At 37.6% G+C, this 16012-nt stretch overlaps 1 protein-coding gene across 4 annotated transcripts in view; it reads left to right on the plus strand.

The window, feature by feature from the left end:
• The window catches only part of MYO6 (myosin VI), a 106697-nt gene that overhangs the window by 19374 nt on the left and 71311 nt on the right, over positions 1-16012 (plus strand). For all 4 annotated transcript variants that reach the window (XM_079298971.1, XM_079298972.1, XM_079298973.1 and 1 more), the window contains exons 2-3: positions 9019-9157; positions 15125-15194. In XM_079298971.1, coding sequence (XP_079155097.1) covers positions 9041-9157; positions 15125-15194 — 187 coding nt within the window. In that variant the 5' untranslated portion in view covers positions 9019-9040. The remainder of the gene's footprint in view (positions 1-9018; positions 9158-15124; positions 15195-16012) is intronic.

Consider the following 16012-nt stretch of genomic DNA (forward strand, 5'->3'; position numbering starts at 1 on the left):
TAAAGCTCCATCCAACCTGACCTTGACAGTTTCCAGGGATGGGGCATTCACAGCTTCTTTAGGCAAACCTCACTGTAAAGAATTTCTTTCTAAAATCAAGTGTAAATCTATCCTTTTTCAGTTTAAAACTGCTTCCCTTCTCCTGTTACTTGGGGCTTGATAGAAAGTTTCTCTCCATCTTATAGGCATTTTTCATTTATGGAAACGCCACAATAAAGTCTTTGTGGAGCTTTCTTCTTTATTCTGAACCCCCAACTCTCTCAGCCTTTCTTCATAGACGTGATGTTCTATCCCTTTAATAATTTTTATGGGTTTGAAGTCTATTTTATTCCTAAATCATATATTCCAGATAATTTTTCTGAGATTTAGATAGTGTGAATGATCTTTATCTTTTGTGTAATTACTATTTTTTTGTATCATAGTAATGGGCCTACTATACTCATCTTCCCAAGAAAACAAATGGATTTGGTGACAAAGCATGTTCTGTGTTACTTCTTGGAATAGGTTTCTTATCTTTGCGGTTAAAATTGTCTTAAATTACTCTCATGATCTTTTAGGTCAAGTGAAAGCTTTCAGTCACCTCCCTCAGATTTACTTTTATCAATGAGATCTGTGAACTTGGCAATAACTTTTATTTATTTATTTACCTATTTGTATACAATATTTGAGTAGATTTCGACAGGAATCTTCCTTTTTTAGTTGCGTGTTTCTGAAGGGAGAGTTTCTTCTGAGTTCACTGGTCTGTCGCAGATTGTGTTTCAGCTCATTGCCTATAAACTGCACCCAGTTTTTTTGTAGTAAGTACAAGCTGATATGGAGAGAAAAAAAAGGAGTTTGAAACAGGTAATTGTTTTTAGGAAATAATTCTGTCTCTAAAAGGTTATGGATTCTGTACTGAGAGGGATGGCAATAAACAGTTTCTGGGTCATACCTGTTAATTTGCAGATGCTGATTGCTGTTAGTTTCTAGTATTTTCTCCTCTAATAAAGTAGCCAAATCAAAGTTAGTACCATTTGAAAACATCTGATTTTGCTTGGTATTTGTTATACTGGTAGTAATTCAAAAAGTACAAATATATTTTGTTCCCAGCCGGGATCTTTGCATTGGTCTGAGGTCAAGCTTCTGAGGTTTCCTGCACACCCTCCAGCAGCCTTTGATGCTGCCATCTGCAGTGCTTAATTTATTTGACTTGACTTGGCTCCTGGCTGAGTATGTATTTTTATTTTCCTAAAATATCAGTTCAATTTTCATTAAATGTACCAGGAAGCATTGCCAATGTGTTTTTATTGTTGGACTTCAAAAACAAATTATCAGGCAAATGCATCTCTGTTCAGTTATTTATGTGTATGTATTTATCAAACTGATAAAACTCAATGCAGGTTAGTTGCTTGCTTACTTCTGTATTTACTTAGTTTCATTTGATTATCCTGCAGTGAGAGGATTGTATAGCTGAAGTTCAAAACTTGACAGTACATGGGTTCAGAGAAGGGGTCAGAGGGTGTGTTGGTCACCCTTGGGCTATTTCTGAAGCATTCACAGAGGCAGCCATGGAGAACAAAGTTAGTGATAGGCTCCAGCTTATGATTCAGCTCTTGACTTTCTCTTCTGGAATTGTCAGGCTGCTTGAACATCCAGAGTTTAGCATCCCTCATCTAAAAGTACAAAATATATAGTATTGTCACTAGGTAGTGTCTGCTTTCTATTTCAAGGATTTTTCTGAAAAAATACTTAAGTTGTGCAAAGTTCTTGAATTGCTGGTGAATTAAGAAAAATTCAAAAGCACTCAAAAGTGGGGTTTGTTTTGTTGTTTATTTTTTTTCTGTTTGGCTTGGGTTTTCCCCCTTTAAATTAATTGGTGGTTAGGAATTGTCCTCTGATTTTTTTGTATGGAGGATATTAATTTTTGGGGGTTTATCTGTGTTCATATGAGTTAGACCGAATCCCTGAACTGAATCTATCTCAGCCTCTTTTTGAATCAGCTGGACAAAAGCTGGTATAAAATGCAATATATGCTTGCCCTGCTGGCTACACAAAGATGTGCTTTAGCCAGTATTGATGGTGGTCTACATAGGATTAAAATTCTGGTGTCTTAATTGCTTATTAAAATGGGCAGTTCAGGTTATGGAAGCCAGTGACCAGGTATTGGTATTTATATGATAAATAACCAATATTTATGATAAATGATCCATTTGCTTTTAAGTATTTGGGAATCAAATTAAGGACTCTTAGTGTGTTTTTTTTTTAAATTTGCATAATTAGATTTTCTACTTTTTGTGCTGGAGGTGAGGTTCCTTGTATTTGGTAGGGTTAGGCAAATTGGTTGCTTTTGTTTTACCTTGTATATGAAGCTAAAAGAGAGACTGATGGGTGCATAGGCTTAAAGAGAATAAACATATCAGTTCTTGCATTAGGTCACCTGAAGATGAGCAATAGCTTGGCAGCCGCACATATTTGGTGGGGAAACAGGGCACTAATTTGACAGTAGGAGAGCATAAGATGCAGAAGATGAGTGGGTGGGGAAGGCTGAAAAATGACATAACCGGAGGAGAATTTAAAGTTCATTAGTTTAGAGAGAGTCATCTTCAGCCTTCAAAAAGTATTTGCTCTTTCTCATGTTTACACTTGGAAAAAGTGGCACATGAGGATATAAACAAATACACCGTTCAAGTGCTAGCTGGAGGGGTTTGAAGTTACTGGACCTTCCTGAGGCTGCTCATGGAATATGATTTCAGCCACTGTGCTTAAGCACTGCTGCCAGGGGTCACACAGCATGACTAGTGCCACAGGGTACTGCCAGAGCTCACCTTGTCTGCTTGAACTACTGCAGCTAGATCTGCACGAGTGCATCCTATGTGTTTATATATTATGAGATGGCTTAAGATACTTTTGATTTTGCTTTGATGTCTTTGTCTGTTTGGTGACTTCTGCCTTGGTATGTCTTTTCTTCACCTCTGGCTGCTGCTGTTTTCACCAGAGCTGACTTGGAAAGCCTGAAAGAGTTAAGTTGAACAACCTCTTTCAAAGTGTTTTTATGGCCTTGTTAGTTTTCTTCTGTTTTTTCTCGTCCTCATTTCTCTTTTGTAATGCTTCTCAAGTAGTGTCTGGACAATAACTGAGGAGCTATTTACTTAATTTTAACTTTGCTGCTCAAATTTGACATGGTGTTTTGTGTTTTTCTGCTTGTTGCTATTACTGTAGCAGTCATTGGTGTTAGTTGAAAATGCTTATGCAGATCCCCTTGGCATACTTAATTCTTGGTTTGTCAGGAAGCTCTACTCAGGTTATTTTAATGAACAAGAATTGGGACAAAGATCTCTCTATTTTCTTAGTAGGATCTAAAATAAGAATAATGTTCTTGAGAGAACAGTAGCTTAAAAATCTGGCAGAAGAGCAGGAGTCGCAGAGGAAATAATCAGATCTTGCTGATTCTAATACTAATTGAGTTTTAATTTCTCAGTGTCATAGTCAAAAGACCACTGGCACTGTGGTTAGAATTTTACAAACTTACAAGCTGTACAAAATTCATTTTGGTCTTGTATAACAGTAGTTGAATTGGACAAATATTTGCTAATGAACATGACATATTTGTTGCTGTCTTCCTTTGCTAAGTCTCCTTTGATCTTCCATCTTCTCCATTGCTTGTCATCTTCGCACGTAGTACAATTCATGAGAATGTCTGCTGTTTCTCCTCTGCTGGTGTGCCACAAATGATCTTTTACTGTGTACAGTCTCTCTTGTGGACTCCTCTGCTGTATCTGCAGAGTTGGTATGTTTGTTAAAATTGCCTAAATTCTCCTCCATCTGGATTTCTTGAAGTTTCACTGTAACCTCCAATGGCAGATTTCCTTGTCCATGTGAGATTTCTTTTTATTTCTTGAGCAATACTTAGAATTTTGCACTTAGTAAACAATACCTGGAAGACACTTAGCCTTACAGAAATCTGCTCAGTTGCAAATTATTTTGGCTAAGCTTTCTACAATAGGTGCTTTTTTAATAGGCTACATTTTTGTTATATGAAATGTGCATAGATGTACAAAAGTGCTGATTGAATCAATATGATGCACTTGAAAAAGCATAAAACACATGTATTTTGAAGCTGAGGGTTCTTGAGCAGTACCTGTATCACCTCATTTTCAGGATGGGGATATACATGAAACATTCAGTTGCTGTGGGGGAAATTTCCTGCCACAGATTTGATGCCCTGCATCAGTACTTCTCAAGGTGATCAAGAGGGCAAGAGGCAGAGCAGTGAGCAAAACAGGAGGGTAGCTGGGGTGAAATGGCTCAAGCAGCAGTTAACACACAGGAAGGGTGAGATGTTTTAGAGGAAGCTGTACAGATCTTTGGCTAATCCTGTCCCTGCCACACCCCTTCTTCTGCTCCTTAAAATTTGTTCTTCCAGGAGTATCAATGTTCTAGGCAAAGGTGTTTTCAGAAATGATATGGTGTATTGCACTTTGCTAATTGCCACGTTTAATGTTGAGAAAGTAGGATTTGTCCTTTGCTTAAAGCATGAGGGACTGTCTTGTCTTTTATTATTGAATAGTAATCACAAAAGCAGAGAAGGTATTTCCTATGTGAATGTTAAATACAGGTGAATACAAATACAGAGGAGTGGTTAATCTGGAAACACTACAGAAATCAGTTTCTGGCTGCTCAGTATTGAAAACATGCTGATACATGCAAATTCACAAGAAAATGAGCATGCCATGAGATAATTTCATCAGTTGTTGTGCTCAAGTTGTCCCAAGCAGTCAGAGCAGGTAGCTTTAAAAGAAATTTTTATCTGGTAATTCTCAGATGTGGAATGATTGCTCTTTGTTTTACATGCATACATCTACAAAAGATAGTGGCAATTAACAATTTGGGGTTAAGATTTTCAGAGAAAGTTTATTTTAATTAGCTCAAATAAAAATAAATCTCTGCTATATCTGGAATTCATTTGAAATACTGTATCACCAGGAGTAGAGTGTTGCATGCTGCCTGAGCTTTGACTTGGAGAAGTTTCAGTTGAGCAGTAAACTGGGGTTGCAGAAGTAATTCTGATGGTAGGGTACCACTGTATATGAGCATTTTCCTCAGTCTAGTCTCTTCTGTACGTTTATAGGACCTTTCCCAGAGTATTCTCATATGCCTGCTCTAATCAGCAGAACTTTGAGCAGCTCTTAAACACACAAGTGCAAAGTGGTTTTAATATAAAAAATATCTGTGTTTTACAGTGATGATTTACTACTATACCTATACTAACTAGTTTATTTTCTTTGGACTTCGCCATTTTAGTGAGTTACTGGTGGTTGTTTAATGAAGTCTAATTTTTCATTTGTTTTAATTAGTTAATTGAGCAATTGGTACAGTGCCTTGGAATAGCAGACTGTTCAGAGATAGTAAGTAGGATCAGATCATGCAAATGCCTGCCTCTGGGTCCTGGCAGCAGGTTTAAAATTGCATTAGTATATTTTGCCTTTGTAGAATTCGTTCACCAGATGGTAGCATCTGATTTCCTTTTGAATAGTTCATAACACCCAAATATAGTTGTGCATTCTTTTAAAATCAATACTACTGAAGTAAACACAAGTGGGAGGATAGTGTGTCAACATTCAACTGAGAAATCTTAGTTATTTCCTATACTCAATGTGTAATATAGATTTTTTTTTTTTTTTTTTTTTTTGAGAAAAAGATTGTCAGTAAACATTCTCCAAAAGGGGGAATAATAATGATTTCTCTTGCAACTTGTTTGAACACTAGTTCTAGTGTTTAGCCAGGACTGAATGTGTTAAGTACTCCTATTGATAATTAAGGCAAGGTTTATTATTGCATACCAATTATGAAGAAATAAAATCTGACATTTGAAGCAATAGCTATTAAGTTTACCAGCTTCAGGCAAAGGCTTATTTTATTACTATCCCTCTCATGCTCAGCAGAGAGAAAAACTCCAGTACTAGGTTCCTGAGGTCTTTCTATGTAGAAAAAGGACAGCTGGCTTCCCACTTCTAAGCATAATGTTTGCAAAGTCTCTTCTTCATTTTGGAGATGTCTTAATTGTGGAGACCAAAATGATCCAGCAACTTAAAATCAATATATGCTGAGTGCATACATACAAATGTGGATGATAGATTCTTTGATCTCCTTTTTTGGAAGCATCAATCAAGTTACTCTTTGTGTTTGGTGGTGTTGCTATCAAACTGGTTGCCTTTTAGCCTGAGCATGAGTCTCTTTGCTTTCATTGCTTTCAAAAACTGTATGCTCTTTTAGCAGTGTGGTAAACCACATGTAGATTGGATTTAGATGGATGCATATTGGGAAAAAAAGTCTGTTCCCACTGATAGTTTCTGTTCACTGTAAAATGCTGTTCTGTAAACTGGCTATTCAAGAGCTTGTTCAGGAATAGGCTTCATGCATCCGTCTCAAGGCAATGGCACAATACATCAGATGGGGGTGTAAATAATAGAGTAGGTAATACCTGGTAGGTTTTGATATCCAGTTTCAGTGTGCTCCCTGGCAGAGTCCCAGCTGACAGAGATGGAGTGGTGCTAAACTCAAAATGTTACAACTGGTTTTATGTCACTACTCAGCCAGAAGGCTGTATTTATTAAAATTAAGTGTCCCATTAATAACTGACTCACTTGTATTTAGATTGCTTTCATCCATTGGCGTCTCAGATGCTTGCAAAGCCTCAGGTACTTTTCTTACACTTGCATTTCCTGGTGGTGGCTGAATTCAATCACTGCTTTGTCTTTCAAGAGGATTTTTTCAGCTTATGACACTTCCCTGTCATAATTTATTAACAAACTATGAAGTTGCCTTAAAAATATGTAAGAATGCAAAAAAACCCTGTCAGTGAACAAAGCAGAAGGATCTGGATGTGAACTGGGGAGGCTGGATTCTAACTTTTGCTGAAATTTTGGCAGTAATTTTAGGGTTTGTTTCTCGTACAACATGGTTATGTCCGGAGCCCTGACCACGCTACTTGGAGTGTAAAAGGCAGCCTTGTTTTTAGTGGTTGTGTGACATATAGTTTAACTACTATTTTGAACTAGCATTTTAAAAGCAAATGATAGGTTTGTGAAAAAATGAAGGCTTGGTTATATCCAGAAATAAACCCAGCTGTTTAGCAACTATGCGCATGATGGTAGTTGGATCTAGAGGTCAGGTCTGTCTGGAAAAAAATTTCCTTTTTCAGTATCATAAAATAAAGAAAAAATGGCCAACAGCCAGTTGTGAGTGAATGCAGATGTTGTTTACAGGCTTTATTGTATAGTGATGGCAATACATGATGAAGATGCTGTTTTGCAGAGTTCATGGATTGTGGCAAAAGCGTGGAAGTAAATAGAGAAGCAAATGTGATATTGGCAGTTTTAGAACCTAACTTTGTGTGTAGTTAAAAGAAGTAACTATGTTCTGTTTGTGGGAGAAAAGTAAATCACAAGTTTTCCTGTAATTTCACATTAAAGTTGCCAAGGAATAAGACAGCTTGCTGTTAACTAAAACCAGCAGCATTCTCAGACATCAGTGCCAGCCTTTTCCTTCCCTTCAAACTTTTCTAACCTGTCCTTGGAGGCAGTAAAAAGCAGGTCATGTGCAGCATGTGCTGACAGATCCTCCAAGGGGCAAGAATGTCCTTTTATTCTCATAGTTGTATGGCATTCTGGTGGGCCAATCACTCTTTTTCCTTGCTGCTGCTTGTGGCAAAGGGATCTGTAGCCTTCATTGTTTATGAGAAATTTTGGATCTTCTTTTTTCTTTAGGTACAGGAAAAGAAAAATGTGGGACACTTTCCTGAGCTTTCCCTAGACTTTTGGAGTTTGTTGCCAGTGTTTTCTTTGCTGTCTGGCAGGCTTATTTCTTTCATGCTGAGAGAGGCAAGTTACCTTGGTGGTATGAGATTACTTGACACAAATTTTGGAATCACTAAAACATGTCAGTTTAGTACGTGAATGAGTTTTGAAGAGGAGTAAGGAACAGCCAGGGGAATTGACCCTTTTAAGCGAGTGGACTCTATTCTTATTAGGATAAGGACTATAAAGTCGGTTTAAAAGAAACCAAAATCAAACCACCAAAAAAAAAAAAAAAAAAGAAAAGAAAAAGGGGACCAATTCAGCTTATTTAAAATGGCACCATTAGCCATTCAGAGTGTGCCAACCTTGGCAACTTTCCTGGTTAGCTCAATGAGTATTGCATGCAATCAAATACTCCCTTTTAATTGGGAGCTTATTTAGCTGTATAACTTGAGGAGCATAAGGTTTGAATATCTTGCCCTTTGCATCTTTTTCACTTGCAGATCGAAATTATTTCAAAACAATTTTCATGTCATTTTTTAAATGGAAAATAAAGTTCCTTAACAGGAAGAACTGTAATGTTACAGTATCAGGAGGTCAGCCTTTAAAATAGTTACAGGATGATAAATCGAGAATAAATGTATTTGTGGGTTATTTGAAAGCCATATGCTCAACCACACAGAAGGAGTGGACACATTCATTTGTCTCAAATGCCAAGAGACTGGATTTCTGCTCAAATGCCTCAACATGTGCTGTTGCAAAAATACAAATATTTGTACACCAGACCAAGCACAGACATGTACCCATTATGACCCACTGCATGCATGTACATATATATGTGTGTCTCTACATGTGTATCCATGCCTGTGTACATACACACTCCCAGTACACTCTTGGCTTTGAATCTGTCTTGCACTTCTAATTTGATAATGAGATAGACTCCCTTCTCAGGAGTTCACATGTTAGGGAAACTGGATAAAGACCTTAGGGAGCAGTGTGTGAATCCCATGTAAAATGGTTCTGGTGTTCAGTCTTCTCCCTGCTGAAGTCCACAGGGTGTCCTCTGTAGACAAAGCACTGAGAGCTGGATAAAAGCTGGCTCCAGTCTGCAGGGGCTGTCTCCTTTCATACTGAGTAACAGAAATAAGCACAATAAACTAAAGTCTGTCTAATAGACCCTGATGGTTTATTCAATTTGTATACAAAGTGTTTTGATTAATTTGAGTTTTATTTTTTCATACAGGAAATACTGGATAGATCCCACAATGGAAGACGGGAAGCCCGTTTGGGCTCCACACCCAACTGATGGGTTTCAGATGGGGATGATTGTGGACATTGGCCCTGACAACTTAACTATTGAGCCTTTGAATCAGAAAGGCAAGGTAAGTATCTCACAAACAGAGGAAAAGAGAGAAAACTTACAAGAATCCACCTTACCTATAGGCCAGGTCTGTGCCAGTATCTTCAACTGAACATAGCCTGAAGGAGTGGAAAATCAATTTGCTGTTCTAAGTTTGGCTAAGGATCTTTGTTCACTTTAGCTTGTATTGCAATGGACCCCCCACACTGATGAGAAGTGTGTACTTCATCAGTTATCTGCATGTGCATTGAGTACTCACTCATGAAAGGGAGGTTTGAATCTCCACAGCCTCTTGATTCAGTACTGTATGCTTTATTTTTCTCAATTAGACACTGATTAAGAGCCTGCTGTTCAGATTAGCTTCTCTCTTTTTCCTTACATGCATATGAAGGGTCCTACAGGGATGTGCTGGGCTCTGGCTAAGATTAGATACCATTAGACTGATGAAGACTGAGAGATGAATCCTCTTAAGTACCTTGAGAAGTAATATGATGTTAAACAAAGGTACTATGGAATTGCTACATCAAATTAAAGTCAAAATAAATGTAACTTTTAAAATTAAGACCACCAATTCATCCTAATTAGTGTGCTCCAATGGCTTGATTTATCATTACATCTTTCAGACTCAGTATGCTGTAACTAAATGCCAGTTTTTACAGGAAGCACCTTGTAGCTATCAATTATCCTAATTCAAATGGTTAGATTCCTGGGTTGTACTAGCTGGAATAAGTTTAGCACTGCCTGAAAAGTTGATTTCAGTTGTTTTTAATATATTTTTTATGCCCTTTCTAATAGTTTTGTTTTTTCTTTATATTCAAGGATGTAAAAAAGACAACAATGTGTTTTGTAACTTTTTTTTTTATGTCAGCAGTAGAAGAGAATGCCTTGTCACAGGTCAAAAGGTTATGCAGCAGCCCTTCCTTTGGGGGAATGTTTATAGGCTTTCTTTTTTGTGCATCTTGGAGAGGAAGTTGATTTTGCCTTCCTTAGAAATACAAAGCAAGTGTAACATCTGATTTTTGAGTGAGAGAGATAAAGTCTGTAGTTTAAGTAGTAGTAGTATTAACTTGTCAGTTTGAGGAGGAGCAAGATTATTCAGACAAGTATATTAAATATTCAAAATCTATGGCTAATATTAAAATTACTTAAATAAATTTCACCTCTACTGCTGTGTCTGTTTATATGCCCCAAGAGTCCTGATGTCATAAAGAGCAAAAGCCTTTACACTGAAACAGAAACAATAATAAGGATAAGGATATTTCTGAGTCACAATTTATTTCTAACATGTGCTCCTCTCAGGGACCATATATAATGTAAAAAACCCAACAAAACAACAAAAAATGATCCTAGAATGCAAATAGTTTGCTTTATGATTTTCTCAACAACAAAAAAAGTCTTTTGTCTAGGGAGTTTGTTATTCTGCTGTTGGCTGTTTTGAATTAGGCAGATCAATTAAGAGCCTAATGTTCATTCATGTAAGGCAACAAACACTTCACAGTCTAAATGTTGTAGAGATTTGGTTCTATTTTTTAATATCAAACTTAATTAATTAACCTTACGTTAATATAAGATGGAGTAAAAAGTTTTCTTGGTTACCTTCTCAGTCTTTTCAAGGTGTCATTGCTTTTGTTTTAGAGAAACATTTCTCATTGCTTTTTGACTTTTTAAGATGACTCTGTCCTTGTATACTTACACCATTCATTTGAAGTAGTCAGCATTAATACTTATTATCACTTTGTTTTCTTAAAATGGTAGTTCAGAAATGCTCTTCAGCAAGAACGTGTGATAGCAGCTCCAGAGTTGCCCATGATAATTACAGGGAGGAGAGGAGTAACCTGATCTTGTAAACATATCCGGGCAGTGTAACTTATTATTATTTTTTAATCTGGGTCATTACCATGTCATATGTATTCTCTGTAGGCACTGGTAGCTTACCAGAGGTCACAGTCTGAAAAGGAAATGTGTATGCATGTGTTTGATGATTGCCTTTTATGACACTGTTGTCAATAACTGCAGTATATGCTGCAAGGCAGCAGTTTCACCCTGTCTTAAATCCCTCCCTCCCATCCCCACCCATAGTCAGCTCTGGCACTGCAGAGTGGCACTGTCCCGCTCCACTTGCCAAGCTGTGTGACACCCCAAACCAGGTCAGAGAACAGATCTGATGTGAAGAAGTGGAAAGTTTTCAGGATGGCAGCAAGCAGCGGAAGGGGGGCAGAGGAGCTGAGGCCATTGTGGTGGCAGGTTACTTCACATTATGAAACCAAGATACCCAGACCAGACTCTGAAGGTCAAACACACCAATTCCTTAAGGCCCAGCAGTAGCAGTTTTGGGTAGCACAGCCCATCCCCAAGTGTTTACAGTTCTGTGCAGAGGCTGTGTGTCTAAGAGAGGTGGGGATCTGAGTCACCCAGCCTGCCCTGCACAAACAACACTGCGAGCTGCCGGAGCGTTTCACTGGAACGGAGGATGCATGTGTTACGTGATGGGAGCTTCCTCCCAAAAAGTAGATCACTGGCTTGCAAGGCTTATAAATGCCAGGACTGGAAAAAAAGCCAAAGGAACTGGAGAGTGCTTTGCTAATGACTGGAGTCCTGCCCTGAGAACGGGCTCCAAACTGGATTGGTGGTACGAGAGCTGGCAGTTCTGGCCTGTGGCCCACCAGCTGGTGGTACAAGGAAGAGGCAGGTAGAGAGGGAACCTGCTGTTAGCTCAACTAGTATTGTGCTTTCATTTTTCCTTAAACTGATCTTTTCTGAATGTACTGGGATTTGTAATCTTGGATCCTGTTGCGTGTATCTTTTTGTTCTTTGAGGCTAAAATGAGGAGCAGGCAGATGACAGTGAAATTTGGCAGTGAAATTGCCAAATAGGGAGTTTACTCTTTTCCTGGAGGTAGCAAATATGAATAAAGCGCTTAGGTGGAGATGCACTGGGAGGGCTTGCACCCTGAGATGCCATTCTGGGCACCATGGGGCACTGAGGAGTAGGGGGCAGGCTCTTCTTGGAGTATCAGCAGTCATGAGTTTCTGGCAGTCACTGGGAAGGTGTGAGGTGCTGCAGGCACTCGCTGACACCCCTTCTGCCTCCAACTGAGTGACACCTTATGGCTCTGTGCCACTTCTGAAGGGTCATGGAAGGTTTTATGGGCCACCTGCTCTGGTATGCAGTGAATAACCAGAAAGGTATTTTTCCCAGCTAAGTATGAATGAATAAATGTACTTTGAAGGTAAGAGCAGAATGTTCAAAGTTCAATGCTTCAAGCTAAGGTGGTTTATTTTGTTTTTTTAACAGTGAGATCAATGCGCTTGTGCAAGTGAGACATGCTCTTGTCTGTGTTACACACAGTCTGTACTGCTGTAGGTTGGTTGGTTTCTGAAATACAGCTGACAGTAGGAATGTCTCCTGTCTGTATCTGAAGGTATAAAGGAAGGCATGGTTACACATATTGGATTACATGGTAGAAAGAAGATCCTGCTTGAATGGAAAGATATCTTTTTTCACTCATCTAGTTTCTGGGAGAATAGTTAAGATTACCATTGGATTTCAAGGGTTGCTTCATTACAAAGACGACAAAAAAAAAACCCCTTCAGAAGCTTCCTAAGAACCACTTTGTCTCATAAGATTAATACACTCTCCACTTTCTTAGAACAAGCTTGTCCTAAGCTATGATTAATGCAAAAGTCTTCCCTCAAGTATCTCAAGGGTTTTTTTCCTTAAAATAATTGTTTAAAAAATTAAAAATGGGACAGTATAGTAAAGAATTTCTTTGGATGTTTTATGATTGATAGATCTAGGATACCTTGCTCATTTTCTGTTTAAAATTTTAGTACTTGGAGCTCTGCACATCTAGCTATCATACTTATCTATGTAAAAAGTACTTTGCTTTACATAAAGCAGTATTCCAACTGTGAAATACAGCAGTGAATTTTTTTGTTGGCACAGTTGAAACACTACCTATGTTCTTATCTAAGAAGTCCAGCAGAAAAACATGAGCTTCAGACAGGAGATAATACAGCATGAATTCTTTGAATTTATTTTTTTTCCTTTTCTTTTCTCCTTAAATTTATCTTGAATCAGAAGTCTGAGTGGTGAAGACATTGAAAAAACCCTTCCTCTTCTGGGATAATTGTAGCATGGCTGACTTTAGCTCCAGAAATGTTAAAGCAGCAGAAGTTTATGAAGAGTCTCACAGAATAGTTGGGAATCCTGTTCATTCTATCCTGCCTTTGTTAGTGGTTAATGGGTTTACACATCAGCAGACAAGAACAAGAAGTGAAGTTCCATTTTTGTGAAGCTGCTCATATTATTTTTAAACCTTCCCACTCTTTCATCAGGGAACTGGTCATGTGGGGAGCTGTTGTATTCAAATACATCTTTACCAAACAAGATTTACCTTTACTGTTGACAAACTTGTAGAGAAAATTATGATGATAATATGTAGTTACGGTAAGACTGTGAGAGGGAGGAAAGGGTGTGGTGAATCTCTGCCCTTCCAAAACTCTGAATAATAATAGCAGCAGGCATCCTTCTGAGGCTGGTAAAGATGTTGAAGGCTTCTATGGCCCTCACAAGCTCTGATAAAGGATATTTTGGGAAGTTGGTGTGATGGATGTTCAGATGTTCCAACATTATTGAGCAGCTTTGTTTCCCTTAGGGAAACATCTTGTACATACTTTTCTGCATTAGATCCTGATAAGGGGATGACAAAATATATTATATTATGGCTACAAATTGCATACTTTATGATAACTTGGTAGCGAAGGGATATTGTAGATTTAATGTTTTCCATCTGGCAGCAATAAATTCTGCTCTGAGGCATTTTTAACCCTTCCCACTTCAAAGAGAGTTGGAATTTGTGGCTGTGAATGATGGTGTAAGCCCCAGGACCTCTCAAGCCGTTGTGCTCAAGCAAACATGAAACAAGTTGCTGTCTTTCTCCTAAATTTCCCTAGGAGATCTTTCTCATAGGACTACCTTGCTGAGTACAGTGTTAAACAAGCAAACATGTTTGTTTATTAAGTTCATTCTTTAGATGCAGCTGGTTGCCTTTTCAAATATTAGACTAGACTTCTTGTCTCCATTTCCATGGGGAAAAGGAGCCTGTGCCTGCAGTGGCATGGTGGCTGTCATGTTTAATTGGTACAATGGGGGTTTTGTTCATTCATCACTAGCTCAAACGAGCTGTTACTACAGTAAACAAAAAAATATAATTAAAAATCTCCTTTGTACAATTGATATTTTTGTCCAGATGCTGTAATGCATGTGTGCTTGGATGTTTTTCCTTCCTTTTTACAGCAATATAAATTATGACTTCTGGAGATGAAAAAAGAAACAAAGTCTCTTTTGTTATGATTTTTTCCAGTTGGATGTGAACACTTGATAAATGATAGTTTTGTATGACTGGAATACAAGGCTTGAAGGAAAGTCTTGTTATACTTTAGTATTGATTTATTGAAGAAAAAACCCAATAAACAACAACCGAAGCTGTAGTGTTTGGTGATACAGAGGATGTTATGTATTGAACATTAATATTTTAAGTAGGAATATTTTAAACCAGCATATCATAATGTCAGCACAGTCCTTTGACTGAACTAATGATTTGCATTTTATTCTTTCTTCTTTGCAAAACTGAGGAAATTGTGTGTCATTTATAATACTGTTATCTCTGCAATATTTTTTTCAGTGATATTTTTTGTATTGCACAGTATGACATGCAATTTTTGACCTGAGAATCAAATATTATTTTACTAAATTATGTATTTTAATGAATTCATTTTTATAATGTAGTGTAGTAATTTAAATGCAGCAGTTTTTCATCTGTATCTAGTAACTCAGTAAAATTTCCAGTTCTGCAGTATAAAGCTGGTGACTTCATTTGAAATCATGTACAATTACAGTGCACTGACTTGTATGATTGCATGAGATGTATGTAAACTAAATTCCTATTTTATGGATTCTGACAATATTAATGTTTCTTATCAAACAGACTTTCCAGGCTGCTATCAATCAAGTATTTCCTGCCGAGGAGGATAGCAAGAAGGATGTGGAAGATAATTGTAAGTTATGAATTTAAAAATAAATTATGCATTTGAAAAAAAATCTGCAATGAAATGAATATTGTTTCCTTACAAGCTTCCTGTTTCTTCCTTGACATCTTTGTTCAAATTTATGTATGACCTTTGCTAGTCCTTTAAACTTCTTAAAGGAATGCCATTTTAAATATAATTTATTGTGGGTTTTAGTTTTCATTTGAACACTTTAGAGGAATGGATAGTTACATAATTCCCACATAGAACTGTTGCTTGACTTCAGAAAAACTCCATTCAGCATTATGGGTGTAACTTTATTTTTTATAGTGTGGCAAAAGACTCAGTATCATTATCAGCACCTGTATTTGTGTAGCATTTTCCTGCATTTAAGGAGTTTCTCAGATAGCATTCCTGTGGAAGTAGAGGTAATAGAAAATAAATTTTAAGATTACCCTCACAAAACTGAGGATGGGAATCTGGACCTATCAGGACCACTGGAAATGGATAGACTTGAATTGAATACAGGAGTGCTGCTGGGGAAGGAGTTTTGAGGTGAGCTTGTGTAATTAATGTCACTGTTGATCTGCAGGGCTTTTATTTTGTTAAATATTTTATAGTTACATGGATGGAAAGATTTGTCAAATCTGGGGAGAGGGGAGAGAATACTGAGCAAGCTGAGTGAGTGCTGTGACCAGTTTTTAGACATCTGTTAAATATTTTGCTGTTACTGCTCTCTATGAGCAAATCACAGAGCCTCTCCTGTCTTGAATACTGTGAAGACAAGTCTTTTAAACCTTTCCTATAGTGTTTACTGCTTGGTGAAAACACTGGAGACTTTGTAAATG

This window comes from Erithacus rubecula, assembly GCF_903797595.1.
Source record: "Erithacus rubecula genome assembly, chromosome: 2".
Classification (NCBI taxonomy): domain Eukaryota; kingdom Metazoa; phylum Chordata; class Aves; order Passeriformes; family Muscicapidae; genus Erithacus; species Erithacus rubecula.